At 33.2% G+C, this 24,662-nt stretch overlaps 1 protein-coding gene across 1 annotated transcript in view; it reads left to right on the forward strand.

Annotated features, from left to right (window-relative positions):
- Positions 1 to 402: 402 nt before the first annotated feature.
- The window catches only part of IL1RAPL1 (interleukin 1 receptor accessory protein like 1), a 596,166-nt gene continuing 571,906 nt past the window's right edge, over positions 403 to 24,662 (forward strand). Inside the window, exon 1 of the mRNA XM_042867960.1 lies at positions 403 to 498. Coding sequence (XP_042723894.1) covers positions 417 to 498 — 82 coding nt within the window. The 5' untranslated portion in view covers positions 403 to 416. The remainder of the gene's footprint in view (positions 499 to 24,662) is intronic.

Consider the following 24,662-nt stretch of genomic DNA (forward strand, 5'->3'; position numbering starts at 1 on the left):
TTCCTTCTTTCCTTCTTTCCTTCTTTCCTTCTTTCCTTCTTTCCTTCAGAAGCTTAGTGAAAACACCATTTTTCATATAACAAATTCATCAAAAATGTTTCAGGAGATCTGTTAGAAGGTTTTAACAGGGACATGGTGAATTTTCAGTGTATCTACAAAATTAGAACTACAGCTCTAGATTTAAATGCAGTGTGTGTACATGTTTTCCTTTAGGTGATTTCAGTTTACATATCCTTTTCAGTAAAAAGGAATCATTTTGGTGCATTAAGTTGCTAAAAGAGAACTGTATTTAACGTTTCTACAAAGCCAGTATTATGATTAATTACTACACAGTTGTTTAAATACCAACATAAAGCTAATGTTTTCTTTTTTTTTCCTTTTTGGTACTCTAGGGAGCAGCTGTGGAAAGAGAGAAGATGAAAGTTCCTATTCCAAACTTGATACTCTTGTATGCTACTCTAACTCAGAGCTTGAAGGTTGTGACCAAAAGAGGATCAGGTAAGTAAATCTTTCTCTGCTCTTACAATATGTTTTGAAAGAAGAAATCCTTAAAATTTATAAATATACTTTATGATGTTGTTATAGTTGTTTGAAGAATAATTAGAAGGAATTAGAATTCTGCAGCAAACCAATTTAGTAACTTCTGTATTATTTTAGACTCTATTCTATGGTGTGAACTTGATGGAAAATCAAAATAACAGTTCATCTGCTAAAGGAGAATATCTTTTTTTTTTTTTTTCCTCCACTGTATCCCCAGAATTGTTTAGCTTACTTAAAGACTTGATAGCAGTCACTGAGCTACTGTACTTCAATGTGAACAGTTTATCTATTTGACTATCTTCTTTATGTTGAAGAATATCTTGGATATGCATGTAGCTTTGGCTTAGACCGTTTTTTATAATAATAATAAAAAAATCAGGCACATTAAATTTAATAAATTTAATAACGATGAAAAGTGAATAAGAAAATGCATTTTTGAAGGGACTATCACATATGTTGTGAAAGATTTGTGCAGCAAGGAAAATATAGGTGGCTTTTCAGGAATCCAGCAGAGGGTGATATATTTGCCCATCATCTTTCATGTGTTACTGTTTGTATGTTTAAAAGAAAAAAAAAAGAACTTTGATACTGAGACAATGGTTGTGTTTTTTCATCCTGAGATTCTAACTTCCCCTTCTATTCCTTTTCATTGGATAATGGGAAAATTGCAGGATAATATTTCTGCAAACTCTTACTTTGATCTGCGGGTGTAAGGAAACTAAATCCTTGATGGAGGATTTGATCCCGTGTTGATAGGATTAATTATTTTTGTTGTAACTAGTTAATTTTCTTTTGTCATTTGATTGCTCTGGGTGGCTTTTGTTGTACTGTTCTAGAAGTCTGGACTTGATTTGTTTATTTATTTATTTTCTTTTTGTTTTATCTGTTTCCAGCTGGAGTTGGCTGCTAGCAATGCTTGTAGTAGTAAAGAGATGCTTAGGGAGATCTTTATACATTTTGGGCAACAGTTTAAATAACATCTGTATTTTCAATAGATCCTACTCGGAACATATGAAACTAGTTCTGTCTTCAATGTTTTAATGACCGTGGGAAAGAAAATAAGGAGTACCACTCTAATATCTTAAAATATTTCTCAGTCAGGACTTGAGACTGTGATATATTTAAGCTCAGGAAAACTGGATTCTATGTGCAGAACAAAGGAGTTGGTGATGAGATGATGTATTTGCAACATGACGTCTGCCTAGACAGAAATCATTTGAACTTGTCTGGGTGAGGTTGTTCTTTTTGATCACAGTTGAGCATTTGTGAGCTTTCAGTTGAGATCCCTTAATCCAAATGTAGTATAAACAGTATCAATCCTCTTGAAGTAATTTTTACCATGACAAACATTTTAAAAGGAAACAAAAAAGCAGCCAGTTATAAAATACTTCCCACTTCAATGTGACAATAATAAGAAGTCAAGTTTTCTTTGCCTTTTACTTCATTGTTCATGCTTGTATCATCTTTCTGAGATTAACCAATTGAAGGAAAAGTGTTAAATATTCATGTTAATTTCTGTTTTGGAAAGTTATGTAATTGATGTCCAGGCAAAGAAAAAAAGGCTTTTTCAGCTGTACTGAATATTTTCTCATCCTGTGCAGCAAAAAAGGAAAAGCTTTAATGGAAGTCTTTAAATCTTACTACAACATGGGTCTTTTTTTATGGTTTTGCATGAAATCTGCTTTTATAGTATTTAGTTTATCAGCTACATTGCAGAGAAGACTGTTTTGTCATAGTATATGATGGAAAAGAAAAAGCCGAGTTCTACTGAAATTTCAGCTTTTACTGTCTTTCTTCATGCCATTTAGTGACTTCAGATGTGGTGAACTTCTATAAAAGTAGGTGGAATGTAATGAGTAGATGATAATGCTTAGCTTAATTTCTCTTTTTTCTTTTTTTAAATTTTTTTCCTTGGCTGATTTGGGAGGAATATTTTTCAATCCTGAATTGCTTCTATGAAGAAAATGTGGGTGGTTTTTTTTTTTGTTTGTTTTTTGTTTTTTTTTTTTTTTTTTGTTTTGTTTTGTTTTTTTTTGTTTTTAAAGGAAGTTTTAGAAAATAAGATTCATTTATGTATACAGTGAAAATACTGCTTCTTCCTCCTGAAGCTAATCAATCTGTAGTTATAAGCAAGTTATCTATAGTTATAGGTAGTTATATGTAAGGAAAAAGAAGTGTAGTTTTATGTGAGCATGTTAATCAGAGGCAGCAAATGGTGAGGTTTGTATATGTTTCGTTGTGTGCACTGCATTCTGACACCTGGATCAAAAGTTTGGCTGTGGCTTACTTTGTATTCATTACTGTGTCTCTAGGAACCTTGTTTTATATGCCTGAAGTGTGATTTTATTTCAGAGTTGGATGCAACTGTCCTTCTCCTATTTCTTTCATAAAGATTGAATATCAGAGCAACATAGAAAACTGTATTATACAACTACTTTAATATAGGCAATTTTTGAATGAAAACAAGAAAACAGAACTGAACCTTTCATTTGAAATTTATTGTGTCTCAATTTTGGAAGTGTAATGAATCAAGACTAAATTAAAATTGAAGCATGTTGTAAATGTTATTTTTAATTGAAGAAGTAGAAGCTTCAAAATAAAATCTTTTACATGCCTTTTTAGAAGAATGTTTTTTTCATAGTAACTGAATATTTGCTCTTAATGGTGTCCTGCCAACCTCTTCTACCCTTTTCTATGATAGTATATTTTCATATTGATGTAAATATCTCCATATTAGTAGCCGTTTATTTTTTTTTTTTTACAGATACATTGCTTTTTGCTGTTATGAATCAAAGTAATGTATTAGGAGTTAAGGAGTTGTTGCATTAGTATTCTCAGCTAATTTTAAATTAGCTGGCTCATGGCTGTGTGACGTACTTGTGTAACACTTCAACTTTGTATTTGATTCTGTTTCTATCAGGTATTTAAAAAAATTCCAGAAAATACATTTCTGTGAGGCAGTGAATGATTTCAAATGGCTCTAACATAAAAAGGATTTATTTTACATCTTGAGTACTTAGTAACTGTGCTATTACATAAAAATGTCTGTGCAAGCAGTTTGAGAAACAATTTCATTAATATGTAAAAATTATGCAATGAACATGTTCCTGTATATCCAAGTGTGCCAGTAAATAAGACTTAAACCTGTCAATTTTATTTGAATGCACAATTCCTGTAAGTTTTAATGCCTTGTCAGACAAGGAAGAGAAGATCCTTCGTCTTAAGCTTTGCCATTCCAAACACTAGGCTAAATAAAATACTGGAACATACCATTCCCTCTTGTGATTTTTTTATTATTATTATTACTTTTTTTTTACCAAGGTTGCTGAACAGAGAGGATTTTTTTGGTGTTAAATAATCTTCAAAATGGGTGGGAGGAATGGGGGAAAAGTTTTTTTTTTTTTTTTTTAATGCATAAGATATTATAACTTCATTGTATAATTAGACAATTAGAGTATTGACATTTTAGATACTAATAATAATTTGAAGTCATCTTGTATCAAAAAAAGTTGAGAATTCTTATTTTCTGTGTTCCACTGTTTTTCTACCGATTGCGTTGTGTGGAGTTCATGAAGGAGCTATGTTCTGTGCTCACCTGTGTGAAAGAAAATCTTCTCTTTGTCATATTTATTCTGTGAAAGAAATCAAATTTAACTGAGCGGACAATCTCTTGCATGATGGTTTATCAGGAGATGTACAGGGTCCTTCACATCGTTATTGTGGGATTAAAGTCTGCAGATGTATTATTCATGTAGGAAAAAATGATTATCTTTCTAATGTATATTATCTTTTTGTCTGAGTTACAAGTAATGAGTATGGGTGGTTGCAGTCATGCTTATATAGAGCATCATGAACTTCATGAAAATGAGAAGTCAAATTTTGACATTGCAGCCCCTGTTGATGTTTCTCAATTTTAGTTTGCCTTGTAGGAGCTGTTTTTAGTAGATAATTTTAAATAGATAACTGCAATTCAGGGTGCATTTTTGTTCTAGAACTAGCGAAATTCCAAGGAACAGAATGGAAATATATATTGAAAAAATCAAGTAATTATTTTACTTGACTGATTTTGTACACTTTAACAACCTATAGTAGACATTTTACTAAATTATGGCCCTCTGAATTTTTACAAATGATTTCTTATTTACATCTATTTTAGACCGTAATATTAGTTATATTGTGAATATCTCTGTACAAATGAGGCACTTGCTTTCTTTCTCTAAAACATTTCCTTTAGTTGGAACAGAACAAATGATTTTAGCATTGTTGTCCTTAGCATCAAGAAAGCCAAGATTTTTTTTACCTTGTGACAAATGCCATAATGTGTATTCAACAACTTATAATAAGTAATATATGAAGGCATAAAATAAAAATTCTTCACCTTAGCTATATATAATGAATTTATCTATGACATGCAATACAGCTTTGAGAATGTTCTAAAAGGGAAAATATGTTACATTTCTACCTAGCAACTGAATTGTCTCCATTATACAATAAAGCTGGTTATAACAATTTAAAAAAAAAATCTATAATCCAGGTTATCTGGATTTTCTTTTTTTGAGAAATTGTATGCAATTAAATACTGAGCCAGAACAGGAATCTCATACCCATTATTTGAGCATCTGTGTATCTTATGTATTTTCTTTTATGAGACTTGGTAACCCAACTGCGTGTTACTATATAACTGCCACTCTATTCTTCTGAGCATCTTTCCATCAGTGGTGTCATTCTTTTTTTCATTCTGGCTGTGGTTTGTTTGCCTAAGCATTTTCTTTTGTCAAAAGGAAATTAGTTGATGAATGTCATATTGGATCTGATATTCACTGAACAGTAATCAGATGGTTCAAAAATTAAATGAGGAGGCGTCTTCCTTGTTTTTTTTCTGTACAATTTATAGACTCATGCATGGTACTCCCAGCACACTGAAGTTGGAGCAAAGCATTCAGAATGATTAAAGGATAAGTTTCTTGTGAAGCACAGGAGTTTTTGTCAATTAATATTAATGGTCTCTAGCTGTTGTTTACTCTGTTACAGAATGTTAGTTTTCCATTATTAATTGATGGGTCTTGTGGCCTTTTGTGTGGTCACACAGAAGCTAAGTCTGTCCATACCTGTCTGACATGTAAGATTAACTTCTATGAGTGAGGAGTTTTCTGCAGTTGAGCAATTAATACTACCATTACTGCTATGAAAATTCTTTTTTCTCTGTTTAGTGACAAAAAGCAGAGAAGACAGTATGTTTAAGTCCTAAGCAAAGATGAATGTACCTGCTTGGATTTAGGGGATAGAGGAGAGCAATCTTATTTGTGCCATTACCTTGTGAGGAAATGAATGTTATTTTATCTGAGGACTGTTTCAAAATACTTACTTTGAATTGGCATCGTAATGCACAACCTCACTTATTCTATATGTGAAACTGAATGGGGGAAACAGTGAACCACTTTTCTTTTTGAGGCAGATGGGAGAGAAAGATGAAGGAGCACCTTATATAGGCAGCAGAAGTATCTCCCTTCCCATTCTACAGCCAAAACTGGCAATGCTGTTTACTCCAGGTTTGATATGATACTTGCTGAGAAAACGTCCGTGCTTTTTATCCTCTGTGAATCAGTGGGGAAAGAAGTTGTTAATGATTAATGTATATAGTAATATTAGTGTATAGCTCTAAACTTGTCTCTGTGTTTATGCCAACTATATAAGGAAAGTGCATTTTCTTTAAAGGAGTGTTTCTTTTACTACAGAATGCTGCATGTGTCATAGTTGGTAAAGAGTGATTTTCAACATATAGATTTTATTTCAAAACTCTGAGGAATAATCTTGTTGGAAAAACCAGTGGTTTTGTTACTGAGCTTCAACAAATGCTTGCCATGGAGCAGTCCGGCTCTACTAGACTTCATCCAAATGTTCTGTGAAAAGGACACTGCCAGTATGTCAAGATGAGCAGCAATGATGCAGTTTGTTGACCAAAGGGGAGTTGGGAGCTGTATTATTAAGGAACAAGCCAACATAATTCTGAGCCACTAGAGGATCTAGATGATAAGAAATGACTACATCACCAGCACAGACCCTTTGTGATGCATTTATTATTTTGGAGACTGAATACTGTAACTGTTACTTGTCCTCTGAGCATTTATGAACAGGATGGCTGACATTTTAAAAATAGTTATATGACCTTTTATTGTTGCTGGGATCCATACTGGTACTTTCCACAGTCCTGAGAGATGGTGAATAGTATAATGGTATGTGAAAAGACTGTGTAGAATCAAACGGTCAGTGTTTTATAGTGTGCCATGGATATTTAGAAATGAATAATAATAGTAAAGGAGACAAAAACTGAAGCCAAGAGGACAGCAATAGATATTCTTACATAGTTTGTTCACTGAGTTTTAGTAGCTATTTAGAATGACTCTGCTTCCATGGTTCCTGTTGACTGTAGGGAATTGTTAGCAGTAGTTTTGCTGATTGGCAGCTGTTGGCAAGTGGCCTAGAAGATGTAAAAGAACAAGTGACCTTTGATCAGAAGATTTATTTATTTGAAGATTACGCTGTCACTTTTTTGCAGAATAATGACTGTGGAGAATAAGGAGATTGAAAACCCTCAAGGACAAGTAATGACCATGTGATAAATTTCTCTTTTTTATTTAAGTGTAGTCATCTGTGAAATATTAAGATAAAGAAATAAGAGTTGTGATAATGAGGTTTGCCCATTAGAATATGTTTCGTTGCTACACATAAAGCAAATTAAAATTGATGAAATCTCCTAGATTAAAATGCTTACTGTTTTGTTCCTTCTGAAAGACTGAGGGAGGAAATGCTATCAATGCAGCATGCACAAAGGCTTGTCGAAAACAGCTATGCATGAAAAGAGGAGGCTGTCCTTCATGCTCCAGTACTGAATTCTTCAGCCATTCTTGCTCAAAGTAGTTTTTCCTCTTACAGTCTTTAATTCAAATGTGAAATATGCAACATCTGTCATTACTGTAAGATTAAAAAAAAAAATCTGTTTTTCAAAAGAGTTAGTTTATGTGTTTCTATTGTTTTTGTTTGTTTGTTTTTTTAATCTTCTTTTTGTTCACCCCCAATTGTAAGGACAATTATCAGACTGCTGTGGTGGTAAATTACAACATAGTTATGTTATTTGAAAGTTGAATGCTCCTGTCATTTGAATGTCTTGCACTGAACACGCAACTAATTTCAGGAAACTGTCAGGTGTACAGATGCAAAGCAGCCAATTGTGTTGAAGCAATCTGCAAATTCATGTGGAGTTGCTCACTTCCACAGATGACTTTTTCATCCTTGGCAAAAAGGACTGATTTTTCCAGTCTTTTGAATCAATTTCAATTCTATTTGAAATAATTCCAACTGATAATTCCAATTTTAATTATACAGTCACTTGGATTGGAAGGGACTTAAGATCACCTAGTTCAACCCTGCTGATGCAAGCAATGTCAGTTAGAGCAGCTTGCTCAGCACTGTGTCCAGTTAAGTTACTTCAAGACTGTTTTTTAAGCACTTTCTTTTCTAAGAGAGTTGAGATGAGCCTTTTGGAGACTATATCTACGTGTCCTGCAGTGCAGTCCATGACCCTCAATTTACCAACTCAATCTGGCATAAGTTTATCTTTTGTAGTGATTTGCCTTATCTGTCTACCAGTGGAAATCGCATGTTAAGGATGATACTTCTGAGTTGCTCTAATGTAGAGTTGCAACATTGAAAGGATATACCTAGAGTTCTTGTCATGTTTTAAAATTTGACTTACCTGACAGCAGTGCTAGTTAAGATTGCTTGGTTACCTGTTCAGGTTCATTTATTTTCACAATCAGATTAATTCTTTAAAATTAAAAATACTTACATTCTGTTTAAACTTAAGCCAGTAAACAAGTCATGTTAAGCTACATGGAATAATGGGTGTCTATGTTTGCATGATTTACTGTTTTCCTGTAACTTCATTTTAACTATATTTAACTCTTGATGATATAAGAAACTGTATTTCCTTGTGGGAACAATTTCTACTGCTGAGCATGCTATCTTCGTGCATTTTTATGTATACACTATATGTTCACTATGATCAATTCTTCAGTTCTGTTTGTGGTATTATGTAGAATAAAGACAATGACTTGGATATTAGAAATTAAATATTAGATCTTAGCATCAACAGCTTGCAGGAAAAATAGCAACATTCTTTGGTCGTCCAGATCAGGAGACTGCACCCTGAAGGAAAGCTGTAATTTTTTTTTAAGGTACAGGGTTGGCTTGTCTGAAGGCAAATCTTCACCCAGATGTCCATGACTATATGATTCAGAGTGAATGCTGAAGGCAAAACAAAGAGATAGGCAAGGAAGAATGCAAATTCTACCTAGCTACCTGTTTATCCACATATGTTTCTGTGCTATGAAGGAAGGCTTAATTTTTTTCTAGGGATCCTTGCCCAAGTAGAGATGCTATTAAGCATAAGTAGGTTTATGGGTATGGCACCACAAAGAGGAAGTGAAAATATGGAGAAAGATCCTGAGAAACAGAATCACAGAGTGGTAGAGGTTGAAAGGGACATCTGGAGATTGAGTCCAGCTCCCTAGTAAAGCAGGTTCCCTGCAGCAGATTACACAGGAAAGCATTCAGATGGGTCTTGAATCTCTCCAAAGAAGGAGAGTATGCTGTTTCTGTGGGCAGCCTGTTCCAGTACTCTATCACTCACAATAAAGAAGTTTCTCCTCATGTGCGTATGGAACTCTTGTCTGTTCTGCTTTCTGTCTGTTGCCCCTTGTTCTGTTGCTGAAATCTCTGAGCACTTTGTAGTCAAATGGCCTGAGCCATATTTGATAAGGAGTCCAACTGCTTTTTCTGGGAGTGAATTTTGGAAGGGGCCTTCTGGTATTCCATACTGTCTGTTATTGTGTTGTCATTCCACTGACTAAATAAGACCACTCTGTGCACTTTTCTACAGATGCATTTTTGCATTTTGGTTTTATTTTTGCACTGTGGATTTATTTTTGCCCTTGGCAGTCTACTATATATACTTCACGTTTTTTATGATCAAACTTCAAGCATTCAATTTCTAGGAAATTGAGTAAGGATCAGTAACATTTCTGAGACAAATTATTCAGCAGAAAAATGTTTGTGTTATTTATTTTACAAATATGCATGTGTTCATTTTATATTTTACTACTAGCTGTGGAGTTAGCAGAATGAGACTGTTAAAGACTGTTGAAGAATGAGACTGATAAAGTTGTAAGAAATTTACAACAAAGACTAAAAGTCTTGGAAGAAATTGTGGCAAATCTTGTTTGTCAAAAATACTTTTTTTTTTTTTTTCTTCCCTGGGAAAAGTAGCTGTCTTGGAGAGAAAAGGAGCAAACTGTGAAACAACTAAGCCAAAATATTGCCCATAACTTAATGCATTCAAACACAGAACATTAAACTTAAATGAACTAAGTTTCTTGACAGATTTGCAGTGAGATTTTTTTCTGTGCCATCATTTAACACCTTAATCTACTGTCTTTACTTTTGAGTACCTCAAGTTCATGTAAGCACTCTTCTTCAGCTCTTGTGTAGATCCCAAATGCTTAGTCATGGATCAAAATATGAATGTAACAAAAACTTGTAAGAGTCTATGGAGAAAAAAGGTTATTTTATGTGCAAACTACTTTGCAAACGTGGACCTCATCTGCAGTCTAGACAGTCTTAACAGATGAGTTCTATGAGTTCTATGCACTTAAATTAACACACTGCTTAGAATTACTTAGACTTTTGCTGGGTAGATTAATTATCAGAATTCAGATTTGATGAGGCCAGAACAGAAGTTTAGAGAATAGTAATACTAATAATCCATTAGTATGTTGCTGTATTGGGCATTGAAGTGCAACATCACACAGAACAGTTGTCAAAAGGTGAAAAATGGCTCTTTTTACCAAACCAGAAAATTCAACATAAGAGCTTGTATAGGAACTGCTGAATCACAGCCTGAACCTCTGATTGACCACCTGAGGTGAGCAATGAGTCAGTCATGGGAGCACAGGTGAAGTCAATTCACCTGTGCTGCTGGAAGGGGTGGAGCCTGGCTCCATCTCTCCTAGACCCATTTAAGAGCTGACTACCAATAGGGAAGGATCTCTTCTGGAGATCTGCTCCACTGGAATTTCATAAGAGACCCCAGGATGTGGGTAAGCATCCTATCTTTTTGTATTTACGTAGCCGAGCTCTTTGGTATCTATAACGTCTGTATATTTGTTGATTGTACAGAGCTCAAAAGAGCTCTAAGGAAAATAGTTTCCTTTGCTTTTGCTTATTGGGAATGATAGCATAGAATGGCTGATATTTTTTTTATATATCATAGCAATATTTTTCTGTTATTTGATTATATGCATTCCATAAAAACATTTGAAAATTACTTATCTGTCCTAACAGTAGAAGGGGGAGATCTGAGATAGCAAAAAGCAGGTTTTCTCTTTCTCAGATTTGTAAAGAAAGCTGATCCATGACAAACACTGCTAACTGTTAGTAAATTTTATTGATTACGTTGAAAGAGCCACAATTGTTTCTGTTACTGATTATTACTTTTTTACACTTTTGAATTAAATTATCAGATGTCTGTGCAATAGGATAAATTGTATGAGGTGATTTAACAGACATTAGGTTTTGTTTTTTTTTTACAGTGTCATTTAGCAACCTATAGATTTTTCAGTATAAGAGTTTGCTACAACAGTACATCAACATGCAAAAGGTCAGTGCTTCCCCTACACAGCAGACAAGCAAAAAAAGACATAAGCTGCCATGAAAAGAAGGCAATTTCCAGATGGTAGAGCAGTGACTGAATTCCAGTGTGATTGCACTTCTCCAGTGCTTAGAGAAGTTGTAAGGTCTCCTTTAGTATAAGATTCAGCTAAAAAGCAACTATCCTTGCTGTCATCTGACTAATGTCATGCCATCTGAAATGCAGGACAAAATTGAAGTAATTGAAACTTTAGTCTAGTTTAACCAGTTCACTCTCTGTGTTGTATCGTTTTGCCAGTGTTAAGTAATATGTGTGTAATGTACCTGCATTTCAAAGTAGGTCATGCGATTTTCATAGGCATAGGAGGAGAGTGTTTTGTGTATGTTCAGTACTGAAGAAAGTTATGCTAAAATACTTCCTAGTTGATACCAACTCTAGAGTAGGTGCTGCACCTAGGTTTTCTGGTACCTAATACATTAAAAACCACTGTTTCTTTCTGGGGTAATAATTCTATTTCTAACTCTTCTTGAACAATACCATTCTTTAGAGTTGTTTTCTTACTGTTAATATATTGTATGTTTAAAATGTCTAAAACTTCACATTCTGATAAGCCTAGGCATGAGATTCAAAGAAAATACTGAAGCTGTATATCAAGTCTCTAGAGTTAATAAATTAGGGGAAAGGTTTCATTTCTTATTTCTGTTTTTGCTCTTTCACTAAAAGCTAGCTGAAATAAAGAAGTGCTTTTCATTGTACTCCAAGACTTTTTCCAATTTCATTCTTCCATATAGAAACACAAGGTTAAAGATGCAATAAGGTTGCCCATCACTGCACAGCAAATTGTTATATGTCCAGGTGCTGAAAAACTTGAGCAAGGGCTTGAAAGCTGGTTTTCCAGATATTGGCAATTGTGATCAATAGAGGGAGGCAGCTGTCTCACACACATAATTTCCTGCATGACTCTAGGCAATGCAGTAACTGTCTTCCTCTATCTAAGCACTATTGGAGATTTTGTGCTTAAGTGCTGAATCCTGTAGAGCAGAACGGTAATTTTATTTAAAATGAAAATCAGGTTAAGCTAATTTAAGTTGCAAGTATTAGTAATATATAGCAACTCCTGTTGTGCCAGATAGTTTTGAAAGGATCCAATTCTCTATTTTCTTGCTTGTGATTTGTTAATCTCAAAAAGTTTTAAAATCTATTTCTTTTTCTGCTTGTAATTAATTCAAAGTAATTAATTTAATTTTTGCTTTACTGAGTTGATATCATTAATAGTTTATTGAAAATTGCTCTTTATTTTCTGTCCCATTTACTAGATCTTAATTTTTAGGCCAAATTTAGTATGAAGCGTGTGAATCTTTCTCTTACAGTAAAGGTCAGGCATCAACTTCTATCCCATGCTGGAGAACAGATGAGTATGCTGTGTATGCTTCCTTCACAGTCCTTCATTGCTGTGATGAATTCTCAACAATAAGTTGTGTGTGGGAGTCATTTCTGTTTATCTTATCAGAGGAAAGGTGAATATGTTGTTGTTGGTTTTTTTCCTATCTTGAAGTCCTATTTATTTCTTGCTAGACTTTATATTTGTTGACTATTTTGGAGTCAATACGTTGTGAGGGAAGTTAAATCTGATGAATGATTAGCTTTTTGAATTAGAGAAACATTAACTTTTTAAAATGAACTATTAAAGTTGTCCTTGTATGTGAAAAAAAAATTGTAAGTTAATTTCCATTTCAATAAGTTAAGATGAAGAAAGTGCTGAATCTATCACAAATTATTTAACTAGCTTTTTTTTTTTTTTGTAGTTTTTTTTTAACTTCTACTTAGAACAGTAGAATGACAAGATCTTCCTAATCTGGCTTTTTTTTTTTTTTTTTTTTTTTTAAATGCATTGTAGCTTAGTGATGTTTAGTTTCTCTTCAGGATGCTTTTTCAATTCAGAATACAAAGAACAGTCCTATCTTTCCTATTGGTAAGTTGTTCATACTGTATGGTTTTCAGTCCTGAACCTGAAGTTGTCAATAGGAAAAAAGCATGCAACAACAAGATTAAGGTTGGAAAAATAAGTCAATCAAACAGAAAGTATTCTGAGAAACAGTTCAGGAAGTACTGTCGTTTTAATTTTGCAGTCATTGCTCCTTCATGTTATTGATTTGCTTTTTGATTGTTTTGCTTTGGATTTTTGTTGCATTCTTATGTTGCTTTTTTTTTTTCCTTCAGATTATCAATTACCATTTTTCTCACATCTGTAATAATCTAGCTTTTTATTTCAGTGGTACAGACTCATTTGATTATCATTAACCCATTTTTTCTGATATCTTATTTTCAGCAAGAAATCTGATTTCTCTGTAGATGTTTGGTAATGCTTTCAGTGTAACTTAATTTAGTAAAAATATTTATTGCTAATTACTTACCTTAAGCAAGATGTCCATATTTTGACTGTCAGAATTTTTTGTTTAGTATACATTGAAAACTACACTGATACTTTTTTTTTTTTTTTTTTTGCATTCAGTGCATTTCCATTTCCAACATTCAGTCGAAGCTGAATGTTTCTTGCAACATCTTTCAGTATGTGGAGAGACTGCAATTGTAATTATGATTATGTTTGCATAAGAAGAAATAGAAAAGAAAAATACAATAAGGTTCTTGTCTGTGGAAAAGTTTACAATTTTTAGCATTACAGACTGAAAAGTTATATAGCTATAACTAGTACTGCTTTTGGTTTTGATAACAAGCATGATTAATAAAATTAATCTGCAGTAAAATTCAAAACAAAAATAAAATAGCCCCAAACCTAAATTGATGCTTTCCTTTAAAAATACATTTTCAATATATCTTTTGTCTATTTGATGAAAAGGTCAAGTGATTTATTTTTTATGGTAAGCATTAAAATATTTGTTCAAAACTATCCTTGGCTGCAATTTGTATTTCTTTTTGATCTAGAAGCGTCAGTGGCCTGCTTCTCTTCATAAAAGAGGGGACTAGGCACGAAAGTGGCTGCAGCTTTATAGAATCAAAGAATTGTAGGGGTTGGAAGAGACCTCCAGAGATCATTGAATCCAACCACCCTGCAAAGCAGTCATCCTATGGAAAGACTCAAAGATGCAGCCTTAGTCTGAAGAGATCTAATAAAATTACTTGGAATTGGTTGATTGTAACAGCCTAGTTACCCTTTAGTTGAAATCAGCTACTAGTAAGAGTTTATTTCAGATGCTGCAAGATCTAGGAAACATTACTGCTTATCTCAAACAACATAGAAAATGTAATTTACCTATTATCTTTAGTATTGTTAAGCATAGCGAATACATTCCCACACAAAAAATTTGATACGGAGAATGTTAACTTGCCAAGTACTTCCAGAAAGAATATGTATTTAAAAACAACAACAACAACAAAAAAACAACAAACTTCAAACTCGTGTTTCCAGTTTGTCATGATAATTACTTAGATTTTAATTGAATATTAATAGTCTGTACCTTTTCAGATCTACTCCAGACTCCTTTCTGGGTATTCACTTGTTTCTATCCAGCAATGTTTCTATCTAACCCAGCTCTTCTAGCAAATTTCACTCTCTACTTTTGAGGTGTTAGTAAACTTCTCAACTTGACAGTCTGCATGAGCAGACTGTCCTTCCTCTCCTTCCTCTAACTGTTTTTCAAGATCACCACTGTTGACAATCAGATTCTCCAGTAATCTTTACTATATGTATATGTTCTCAACAGTTATAAATCTCTTCAAAATGAAGGACTATAGTAGATTTCTTTTTTTTTTTCTTCTTTTTTTCTTTTTGCCTCTTTATTCCTTTGCATCAGAGGAAGAAAGAAAATGGCACATGGCTCCACAATTTTAGTCTTTAGAAATCATCCATATATTTCAAAATAGCTGGAACTTTTATCTGCTTTCTTCAATAATTGATTTTAGCATTGTATTGCCTTTATTAAGCACAGAAAGTGCAATGGTTGAACTCTGTTATTTCATGAAATGTCCTAAGGGCATAGAAATTCAGATATGCAGCTGAGTCACAGCTCCTGTGTCACTGTTGCTTTGGGCAAGAAGAGTGATAATTTGCTGCTGGCCCAATTTTACTAGCACAAAATTTCCAGTCTCTACCATCTCTTCCTGTCATTACCACTTCAATTCTTTGGATGGGAAATGCTCCCTGATCCAAACTTTCAGCAGACTGCACAAGGGATGAGGGGAGTTTAATCTTGAGAAAGTGCCTTGTTCAGTAACGATTGAAGCCATCACTTTTAAACTTTTTCCAGTAGGAACTCTACTGTGTTTAGACACTTAAATATCCACATTAAAAAATGGCAAAGTGGTGATATTAGAGCTGAATAGGTTTTCCCTGCAGTTTGGATAGATCATGAGTGAATGCTTCCACAATTTTTCTATGTTTAAAGGCAGTTTCTAATCTCTAGAGAGGGACTAAGTTTCATTCTGTGATTACTAAACCAACATGTACAGCATTAAATCAGTGGTGCTTTGGACTAAATCCAGTTCACTGCTTTAAATGCAAAATGCCATTTTAGATGGAAAGTGTCAATTTGACTTCCAAAATCTCTTTTGATCCTTTTTGTTTCTCTGTGCATGGTTGTTCATTTATTTACCTTCATTTATTTTGCTGTGTTGTGCTACATATCCCTGATATGCTGAGATTTTTTTCCTGTAATGTTATTGGTTTTTTTTTTTTTGTTTTTGTTTTTGGAGAGAGATTCTATTATATGGGATCACATTTATTTCTTCTGACTTTTTTTTTCCAACATATCTGTGCCTTTTTGTCTAAAATATGTTAGTTCAAAAATGGAATAACTTGTCAGATTGGCAGTAGAGGGGACTTGCAGGCCAGCAATCAAGCAGACTATAAGGAATGTTTGGGTTTAACACAAAATCATAGTATTTAATTAAGAACATTATCATCTTAAGTCTCATTAAATAGGACTCAAGTTTCAAATGGATGTTAAAATCACAGGGGTTATTTTCTGGTATTTTACTTTCTTAAGTATACCAAAATTCCAAATTGTTACTGTGCAGTTTTGTATTATTAAGGAATGGATTTATACAATCATCCTTAAGCTGAAAGCAGGCTCTACAAAATACTTGGAGGCTAAACTAATAATATCAAAAGTTACATGTTACGTAGTATTTTGGAGGTGAATCAGTTTAAATAGCTGTGATAGAATATTCCTCTCAAATATTTAATTTTTTTTTTTTTTTAATGTGGGAGCTCGTAATATGGAGATAAAATTAGCACCAGCTAAGAAATTGCCTTACAGTAATTTCTAATAATAAAGGTGCCAGTCAATTTAAACTTTGTATTCGGCAGAACAGGGAAGAAAAGATGAGAAAGATTGGAACATAGATTTGGTGCTAAACACATGGTTTTATAAAAATTGCTGTGACTACTACAGTTAACATGACTTATGAAACTGAAATGCTGTGAGTTTGCTAAAACCAACAGACAGAAATCTCAGGAGACCAAGCAGTGAAAGCTTTTTGGAGGTTCATGACTTTACCATCAACAGTGTAGGACCAGTTTAGACCAGTTCAATTCTACAAAGGCTAGGAGAAACCTTGCAATAGATTTCTAGCTCAACAGGGAACATTGCAGAGCATCTCAAGCTATAAACTATTTCCAAGCATGCCACATGTATCCAACCTTTATCAGTGCCAGTGTAAAAGATTTCATAAATGGAGGCTCTTCTGCAGTCCAAGATTTAGCTGGTTTATGCAACCATTTGATTGTTGGCAAAGACAACACATTTCTTCTATGATGTAGGAGTGGAGCAGAAACCAATCCTGTTAATTCAGCCTCACTTTTCATTTTTCATCAGAAACGTGACCAGTACTAGCATTTTTTAAAAAGCATGTAACATCTGTTTCACTGCATTTATGAAACTTCTAATGATGGTGATGTTTTTTTCTGGGTAATATGTTGCAATGCTTCATCTCGGCCTTCCAAGAAAAAATTATGTTCTTTCTTTACTCCAACCTTTGGACTGCATTGTATGTTCCTTTCTGATTCTTTTCCCCAGGCAGGAATAGGCTGTTAAAAACATTTGTGGTTTCATTCAGTTACAGTTCTCTGGGTTTGCTTGCTATGAGTATATGATAAAATATTTGTCTGGACTGTAATTATGTAATAAGCTACATCCATTCCTGCTTGCTTAAATGAAGTATTCACAAAGTGGAGGGAAGATCAAAATCACTGCAAATATCTCATTTTAGTTATCAGTTTTTCAAAGCCTCAGAAGTTGACTTTAAATTTTTAAAATCCATATTCTCTTCAAAAGATTGAGAAGTTAAGTCAACAGTTTCGTTTTCCTTTGGTTACTTGCTCATCTTTGAAGTAAGCATGTCTACAGAACTGTCATTAAAAGCAAAGTTTTTCTGTGAACATAAGTATTTAAAGTCTGGTTTTGAAAAATAGAAAATAAACCACCTCTGCAAAAAATGTTCTTTTTTTTTTTTTTTTTTTGAAAAGATCAGTACTTGTATTTATAAATGTCTGAGCAGTGTAACTCTATTCGTAATGTTCTACCATGTATAAAATTACAATAGGTTTAAAAACAGTCCAGATCTATGTTACTTGTGCATCCTTAGCATGTTGCTTCACAGCATTTATTCATTTCGGTGTATTCTGATCTGTCCAGTCCTCTCTCACTGCTTTTGGAAGAAATAGTATGCCTTGAATCCAGTTCTGTAGTGTTACAGAACAGAGAATAGAAGAAGGCTTTTACTGATCCATCTTTACTTCTCCTTCTATTTTTCTTCTTCCCTGAAGTCCTCCTAGTGTAGGAAGTTTATTTTTCCCAACGTGAACTTTAGTAACAGCTCAGTGTAGTAAAATGCCATATGCCAACTGTGTTTTGGAACTGTGGGTAAATGTGGCTATAGGTAGATGTGTACCTTAAAGTTTATAGAAGAATAGACCTGTGTGTGAATACTTTCTCCATGTATATGAGTGGAAACAGCAAGATTATTCTCAATAAGGTTGATGCCTGTTTAATCTGTGAATAAAGAAAACGCAGTTGAACTCTCACAGAAGTTTTGTGGAAGAAACTTTTGAAAGGTTCTAGTTGGAGCCAGGTCACCAGAAAAAAAGATCTGTGCGCTTGTGTACAATAAATACTTAAAATGTAATATGGATTAATCAGAGAACTGTTTGACATATGATTTTGGTCATAAGTAAAGAAGTTATGATTGATTCAGTTACAACATGCACGTCACACTTTCCATAGAATCCTCCCATTCAGTTACCACTGTTACCACCAATGGAGGAAACCACGCTATACTTTTCAATAACTACTTCTGAGTCCGATTATATTATATATATATATATATGTGTGTATCTTTGGCCAATTTGTCTTCCTCTCAAGACCAGTGTTTATTTGAGATGTCCCTTTGGTGGTCTTTTTTTTACAATTAGGCATTCATTTGCTAATAGACAGTAAAAAGCAAGAAGCTTCTTGGTTCATCTGTTAATCAATAAATTAACCCTGTTATCATCCTTTTAGTCTTCTCGGAAATATAAATATTGTAAAACCAGTGTTTGGGAGGATGATGCACAACTCTCCCACTGATCATAGGCTTTCCTTTGGATTTAATTTTTCTTCCTTAACTATGTAGATGTCATGCAAATATAATTTAACTTTGTCTTATGTCTTTTTCTATATGCAGCACTATTTGAATCTATGTTTTGGATTCAGGCAGCTTTAACATGTTCTTTCAATTAAGGAGATTCACTGAAAGCAAGAGAGCTCTTTGTTTTCTAATTACACAGGTCACTTACAAATTTAAATATATTCAAGAAGGTTTCAATCATTTCTGCTTTTTACTTTTTCTGCCAATTCTTATTTTCTTATTGTTCTTTTTTTCTCAGTACATGGAGATTTTTCATGACAATTAAGCAATAGTGGAAGCCAGATTTAGTCTTCTAATTTTTAATTTCCTTTGAGCTTTAGAAAGTTTATAAAAGCAAACAAATTAATGAACTGGGAGGTATTTTAAAAGTCCAATTTAAAAGCTGTAGTTTCTGATTCTCCTCATTTGCATGATTTTAACAAGGTCTTTTTGACTCTCCTAGAGTTATCTGATGATTACTGTGGAGTCAGACTGTAAGACAAACATATTATAAAGCAACGCTACTAAGAAACTAAATTGTTATATTATCTATCCTAATAAGTACTAGAGACGTGACAATGAAAATTACAGTGATACCAGTTCTGAAGGTCTAACCTGAACCTTTAGGGTTTCTAAATGAATTGGAATGGCTTATGGCTGATTAATGCTCAAGGTAGTTTGTGTTTAACACTAATTCTGTGATTACGTGGCTTTATGATTCTACACTACCATTGCACTTCTAGTGTTCTTGTTTTTCTATTCATTAATTGTAATCTCTGGGATATCTTATAACAGTTTTGTGGTAACTACACTGAATAGTTTGTTTATTTTCCTTTGATTTGATATATACTCCTAAATCTGTGAACGTCTACTGTTAGGCTGGGAGATTTTTTTTTTCTTTTTTTAAAGCCAAAATAACTTATTATCATTGTTAAACTTCATGTATTCAAATAATAAGAGTCATGCAGGGGTGAGTTTTTGATATTGTCTAAGAAAAAATAATTGCATAATCCTTGCAATTCAGTAATAGCATTTGTATACTAATATTTACACATAACTATATTGAATAAAAAAAAATACATATTTTCCTGAGAACCCAATGTTCAGAGTTTATAATAATGAATATTCATACCACTCAGTGAATTGTAGGAAGGGATTTAAATTATAAGAGTTTATTGTATGTATGAATTTGTATTTGTTCTCCCATGGTGTTTGTATTTGCTTTCTCCTTCTGCATGTGTTTTTCTGCATGTATGATTCTCTGTTCTTTTTGACTCTATTGTCTCACGCTGACTTTAAAACTGACAGTACTTCCAACACAATGCTCCCCATATTCTATTTTGCATACTATAAGTATTCTGCACTTAAAACAGGAAGTGTGTGCTCTTTTCAAAAAGTATCATGTGTTTGTCCATGACTTCTCTTCTTATAGTAAAATCAAAGGTTTAAACCCCATTTTCTCAGCTGAAAACTATTTAGATAACAAGTTAAAACATTAGCCATTTATCATAAAGAAATTTTCTTTTCTTGAAGTTTAAATGGAAATATTTCACTTCAGCAACTCAAACACGGTGTGCATTCTTCTCAGGTTCTTTGTCAGTCACGTGTCTTTGTCAGTTGAGTATAATAGGAACATGTTTTTCTATAGTCTTTGCTGTTTGATACGATACTAGTGACTTCCGCATTCTGAAAGCTTAAGGGGCTGTTTAACATCCTAAGAAAAACCACAGAGAGTAACAATCTTTGCTCATAACATTTGTAGGAAAAGTGAAAATACCATGACGTGATTTTAAAGATTTTAATTGTATTTGTACTATTTTATTGATAGTACCTTCTTGCAAACTTCTTAAGAAATGTTATTATTATTATTTTTTTCAATATTGTGTTTCCATACATATTTTTCATCTCATTTTTTTTCTGGAACACAAATCGGCAGTCACTTAGAATTGATTTTTTTTCCTCTTTTACTTCCTGCTAATATTGCTGTCTGCATAGCCATGGGAACATGCTATGAACTTTTACTGCTGACTGTGCATGAGCACAGAACAAAGCCTTTTGTTTAGACATAGGTGTTTCCTTAAATTTAAAAGAGATGAGGAAATTGCTGAGTAGAGGCTTGGAGATGAAGAAAGCATTGCCCTAAATGGGCCACTGAAATACACAACAGGAAATTGAATATTGTCTTATACTGCTGCTCAGTTTTGAAAAGGAGAAAATAAGGAAGATAAAGCTCTTCCTAAGCATTACAGAATTATGTTGCCAGATATGATTGTCTAAAATAGTTATGTCCGTTCCTGATTTTTCAAACTGGATTTTCACTGCCAGGCTGTGTTGGAATATTCTATTTCAGAAGATGGGAAGGATTAATTGGAGGCGGGGGTGGGAGGGGAAGATAATTCTATATATGTTAGCCCTTGAAAGATTTCAGAGAACATTTGTGGTCAAAAAAGCTGCTAACATGCATGAATGCTGAGATGAATAGAAAAAAAACCAAGCACCTCACCAGGCTGTATGATATATATAAAAAATGTTATCTGGGCCTTTTGATTTCCAAATTCCATTCACAGTTGTCATGATTAACACTATTTTCAAATCTTTGTTTATGATGACATACGTATCAGTTTTGCTTACACAATTTTTAAATAGAAACAAAGTTCTTCACTTTGCGTACTTCCTCCTCTCCTGTTCCTTTGCCTTGAGGACAGTGTAAAGATACAAGCTTGGTTCTCTCAGTTGCATTACATTTGTGTCTGCTCTTTCTATGAAGACAGTAAAGTCAGACTGTAGAAAATTAAGTGGAGGATATATTTTTTCACATGCTTTATAAATTTTCATCAGTTCGCAGTAAATCACAGTGAAAATTCAGTTGTAGCAAAATAAGACATTTCCTAAAGTATCCTCAAACTCCAAAGGAAGCACTGGAGGTCTTCAATAAAAAATTTTATGGTCTGTATAGTCTTGTTGGATTTATGGTATTATTCTACATTTTTAAATAATTCAGGTGCATCACTTTTTATGGCTGTAGTTTATGGAGAATAATAAGCACAAGTAACCTGGAAATCATTTCGTGGAAATGGCATGGGCTTGCTATCAGCTTTAGGACTGCTAGTGTGAACTGCTGCTATTAAGTATTGATCCTAACATTTAATGCAAGGAAAGAAAAAGTACAGTATAAGTTTGTTGTAGCAATTCTATTTATTTTGTAGTTCAGAAGGGTCACTAAAGGGTTTATTTTCATTAGGGCTCTGGTCACTCTCGGATCATACAGAAAATTCTTACTGTTGCTGATTGGTATAATCTTTTCTGGCTAATCAGGAAAATAAATAGATTAATTTAACTATAGTCTTTATTATATAGATGCTATTGAAAGTATTGCTTTGTCAAATTAGCTTGTACACACTTTTCTGGTAGTAGAAATATTTCAGATATTCCTAGTTATGTTCAGTGGTAGAAAAAATAGGGAGTTGATATTTGGTCATATTTTAAAATATTTTATGCTTATAATTAAGGAATAGCATATAAGTAATTATAAATGTAATTTGACAATAGTGGGGAAATTTAGAAGAAAATCTCAGCAAATTTAAAATTCAGACCCTCATCAGCAGTATCTGAAGTGATGCGCAGTCAGTTCTATATGGCTGTGTGATCCTCCTAACTTCTCCTGAGATTTAAAAGAATTTCAGGAGCATGCACTAGGAAATCTTACTGCTTTAAAAAGCTGTTAGTTTTATCAGAATATAGACAATGTTTTAGCTCCATTGGAAAACAGATAACTCAGCGAAATTTGCAAGAAGGTCAAGTTTTGGGTAAAATTGTTCCTATAGTTCTACCAGTACATTTATGCATGATTTGAAAAATTTTCCTGTATCAGGCCTGATACCCTGAGCTAGTTTATAAATGAACTAAGTTGCAGTGAATACTTGTATAAATCCAGAATCTTAAATATATTTTAAAACTAAGCAATATTCAACTGTGGAGGAGATAAACAAGCTTGTCCAGAAGTACTTGATGACCGAATCACAATAGAGTTGCGTAGAAATTTATCCCTGTACAAACAGAATCTTACAACATTTTGCATTTTTTAATATTCACTTTGGACTCTCTCTTCCCAAGAATCAGCATTTTTTCAGCGTGCAAGACTCAAAAGCAGTGTTTGAAATTTTCATGGTAGGATAGAAAAAATGATGGTATATGCATCAAAACTATTCACAAATTATGTGTCTGATAGAGTTCTATCAATAAGACTGACTTCCGAGTTTGTCAGTCTGGTATCTTAGTTTGCATGAGATCTATTCAATACTAAATTAGCCTTTCCTGTCCTTTTACCACTGCAATATAAAATTGACTACATGTGATTAGTAATTAAATACTATTTAGATTTTAAGTGCTCTATGCGAGGATTTTATGTACACTGAGTTTTCATGACTTAATTAGCTTGTTCAAGCATCTGTTTATATCAAAAATAGAAATATGGTTTTCATCCACCTTTGTTGTTTCCCTGAAACCTGGAAAAAAAAAAAATCCCATGATTTCACATTTACTGGGAAGACCTTTGAAAGCAATTCATATGCTGTAGCAATACATATATTTTAATAAATCTTCCCATCAGTAGTATTGAAAAAACTTATTGGTAAGTGAAGTCAGGATAAAGTTAGGGATGTAATTACAATACAGACTATATAATTTCTTACTTCAAATATTAAATAGCATTAGCATTTCTGTGTACCTTCTCTCTTTATTTATATATATTTTTTAATGTAATTAAAAGTAACACATTTAAGTAATGTTTGTCAGATTCAGTAATTAAAAATTCGCTTAGTGGTAGTGACCATAGATTTTTTTTTTTTTTTTTTTTTTTTTTTTCTTCTCGCATGTAGAAAAATATTCTTGTGGAGTCATCTTTTCCTATCTGATTCTCCTAGTTAGACTGCTGTCATCTTGTGTGGTGATCAAAATACATTTATCATTGCTTATTTCATCCAGTGATGCAGAGGAAATGGATTCAGACAATCTTATTTTTTTCTCTTGAAGAACAGAATCCTTTGCTGATACTTTGCTTTTAATAATAAAAGCTATATATGGAACAGTAGAAAAATAACTTTTACTGGATAGTTGCATGATGTTCCTGTGACAATCGTAAGACTCATTTTTTTTAAAATCATTTTTTAAATTAAAAGATTTATTTTAGTAAAATCTGTGCAAGTAAAACCTGAAGGGGCCATATTAGATTATTTCATCTTTTATGATTCAAACTATAAAATTGTGAAACTGTAATGAGTTCTGTACTCAACTGCATACTTGTGTAATGAGATATATTTTCCAGAATTACAGTTATTGTTTTGTCTTCCTTTGGTTCTGAATTTTCAGATTGCAATTTTCAAGATATTCTCTATAATCACACAAGTTGTTTTTTTTTTTTTTCTCCTCATTAGAAAAAAGAAAAGACAATAGCATAAGTGTTTAAAATTTCTGGGCTCTAATAAAAGGAAAGCCAATGAACTCATGACTCAAGTGGCTAAGAAAGTATGCTCCTTTTCTTAATCTTGTAATGCCCTACAAAGAATAAAGAAAAAAAAAGTCAAAAGCATTAACAAATATTTTCTGTTTATTTTGGTGGGAGGTCACATAAGTTTTTTTCCACAGTTGTGTCTTAAGTAAGTTTTTGCTTAAGGCAACTAAGCTGGATGCTGTAAAAGATGCAGTTTAATGGCACTGTATTAACCAGTTGTTACAGTATTTGCACAGCATTTGCACAGCTTTTTTCATGCTTTGTGGTGATTTGTGCTGTGACTAA

The sequence above is a fragment of the Lagopus leucura genome, unplaced genomic scaffold (assembly GCF_019238085.1).
Source record: "Lagopus leucura isolate 7727_CA_CO unplaced genomic scaffold, USGS_WTPT01 Super-Scaffold_100001, whole genome shotgun sequence".
Lineage (NCBI taxonomy): Eukaryota > Metazoa > Chordata > Aves > Galliformes > Phasianidae > Lagopus > Lagopus leucura.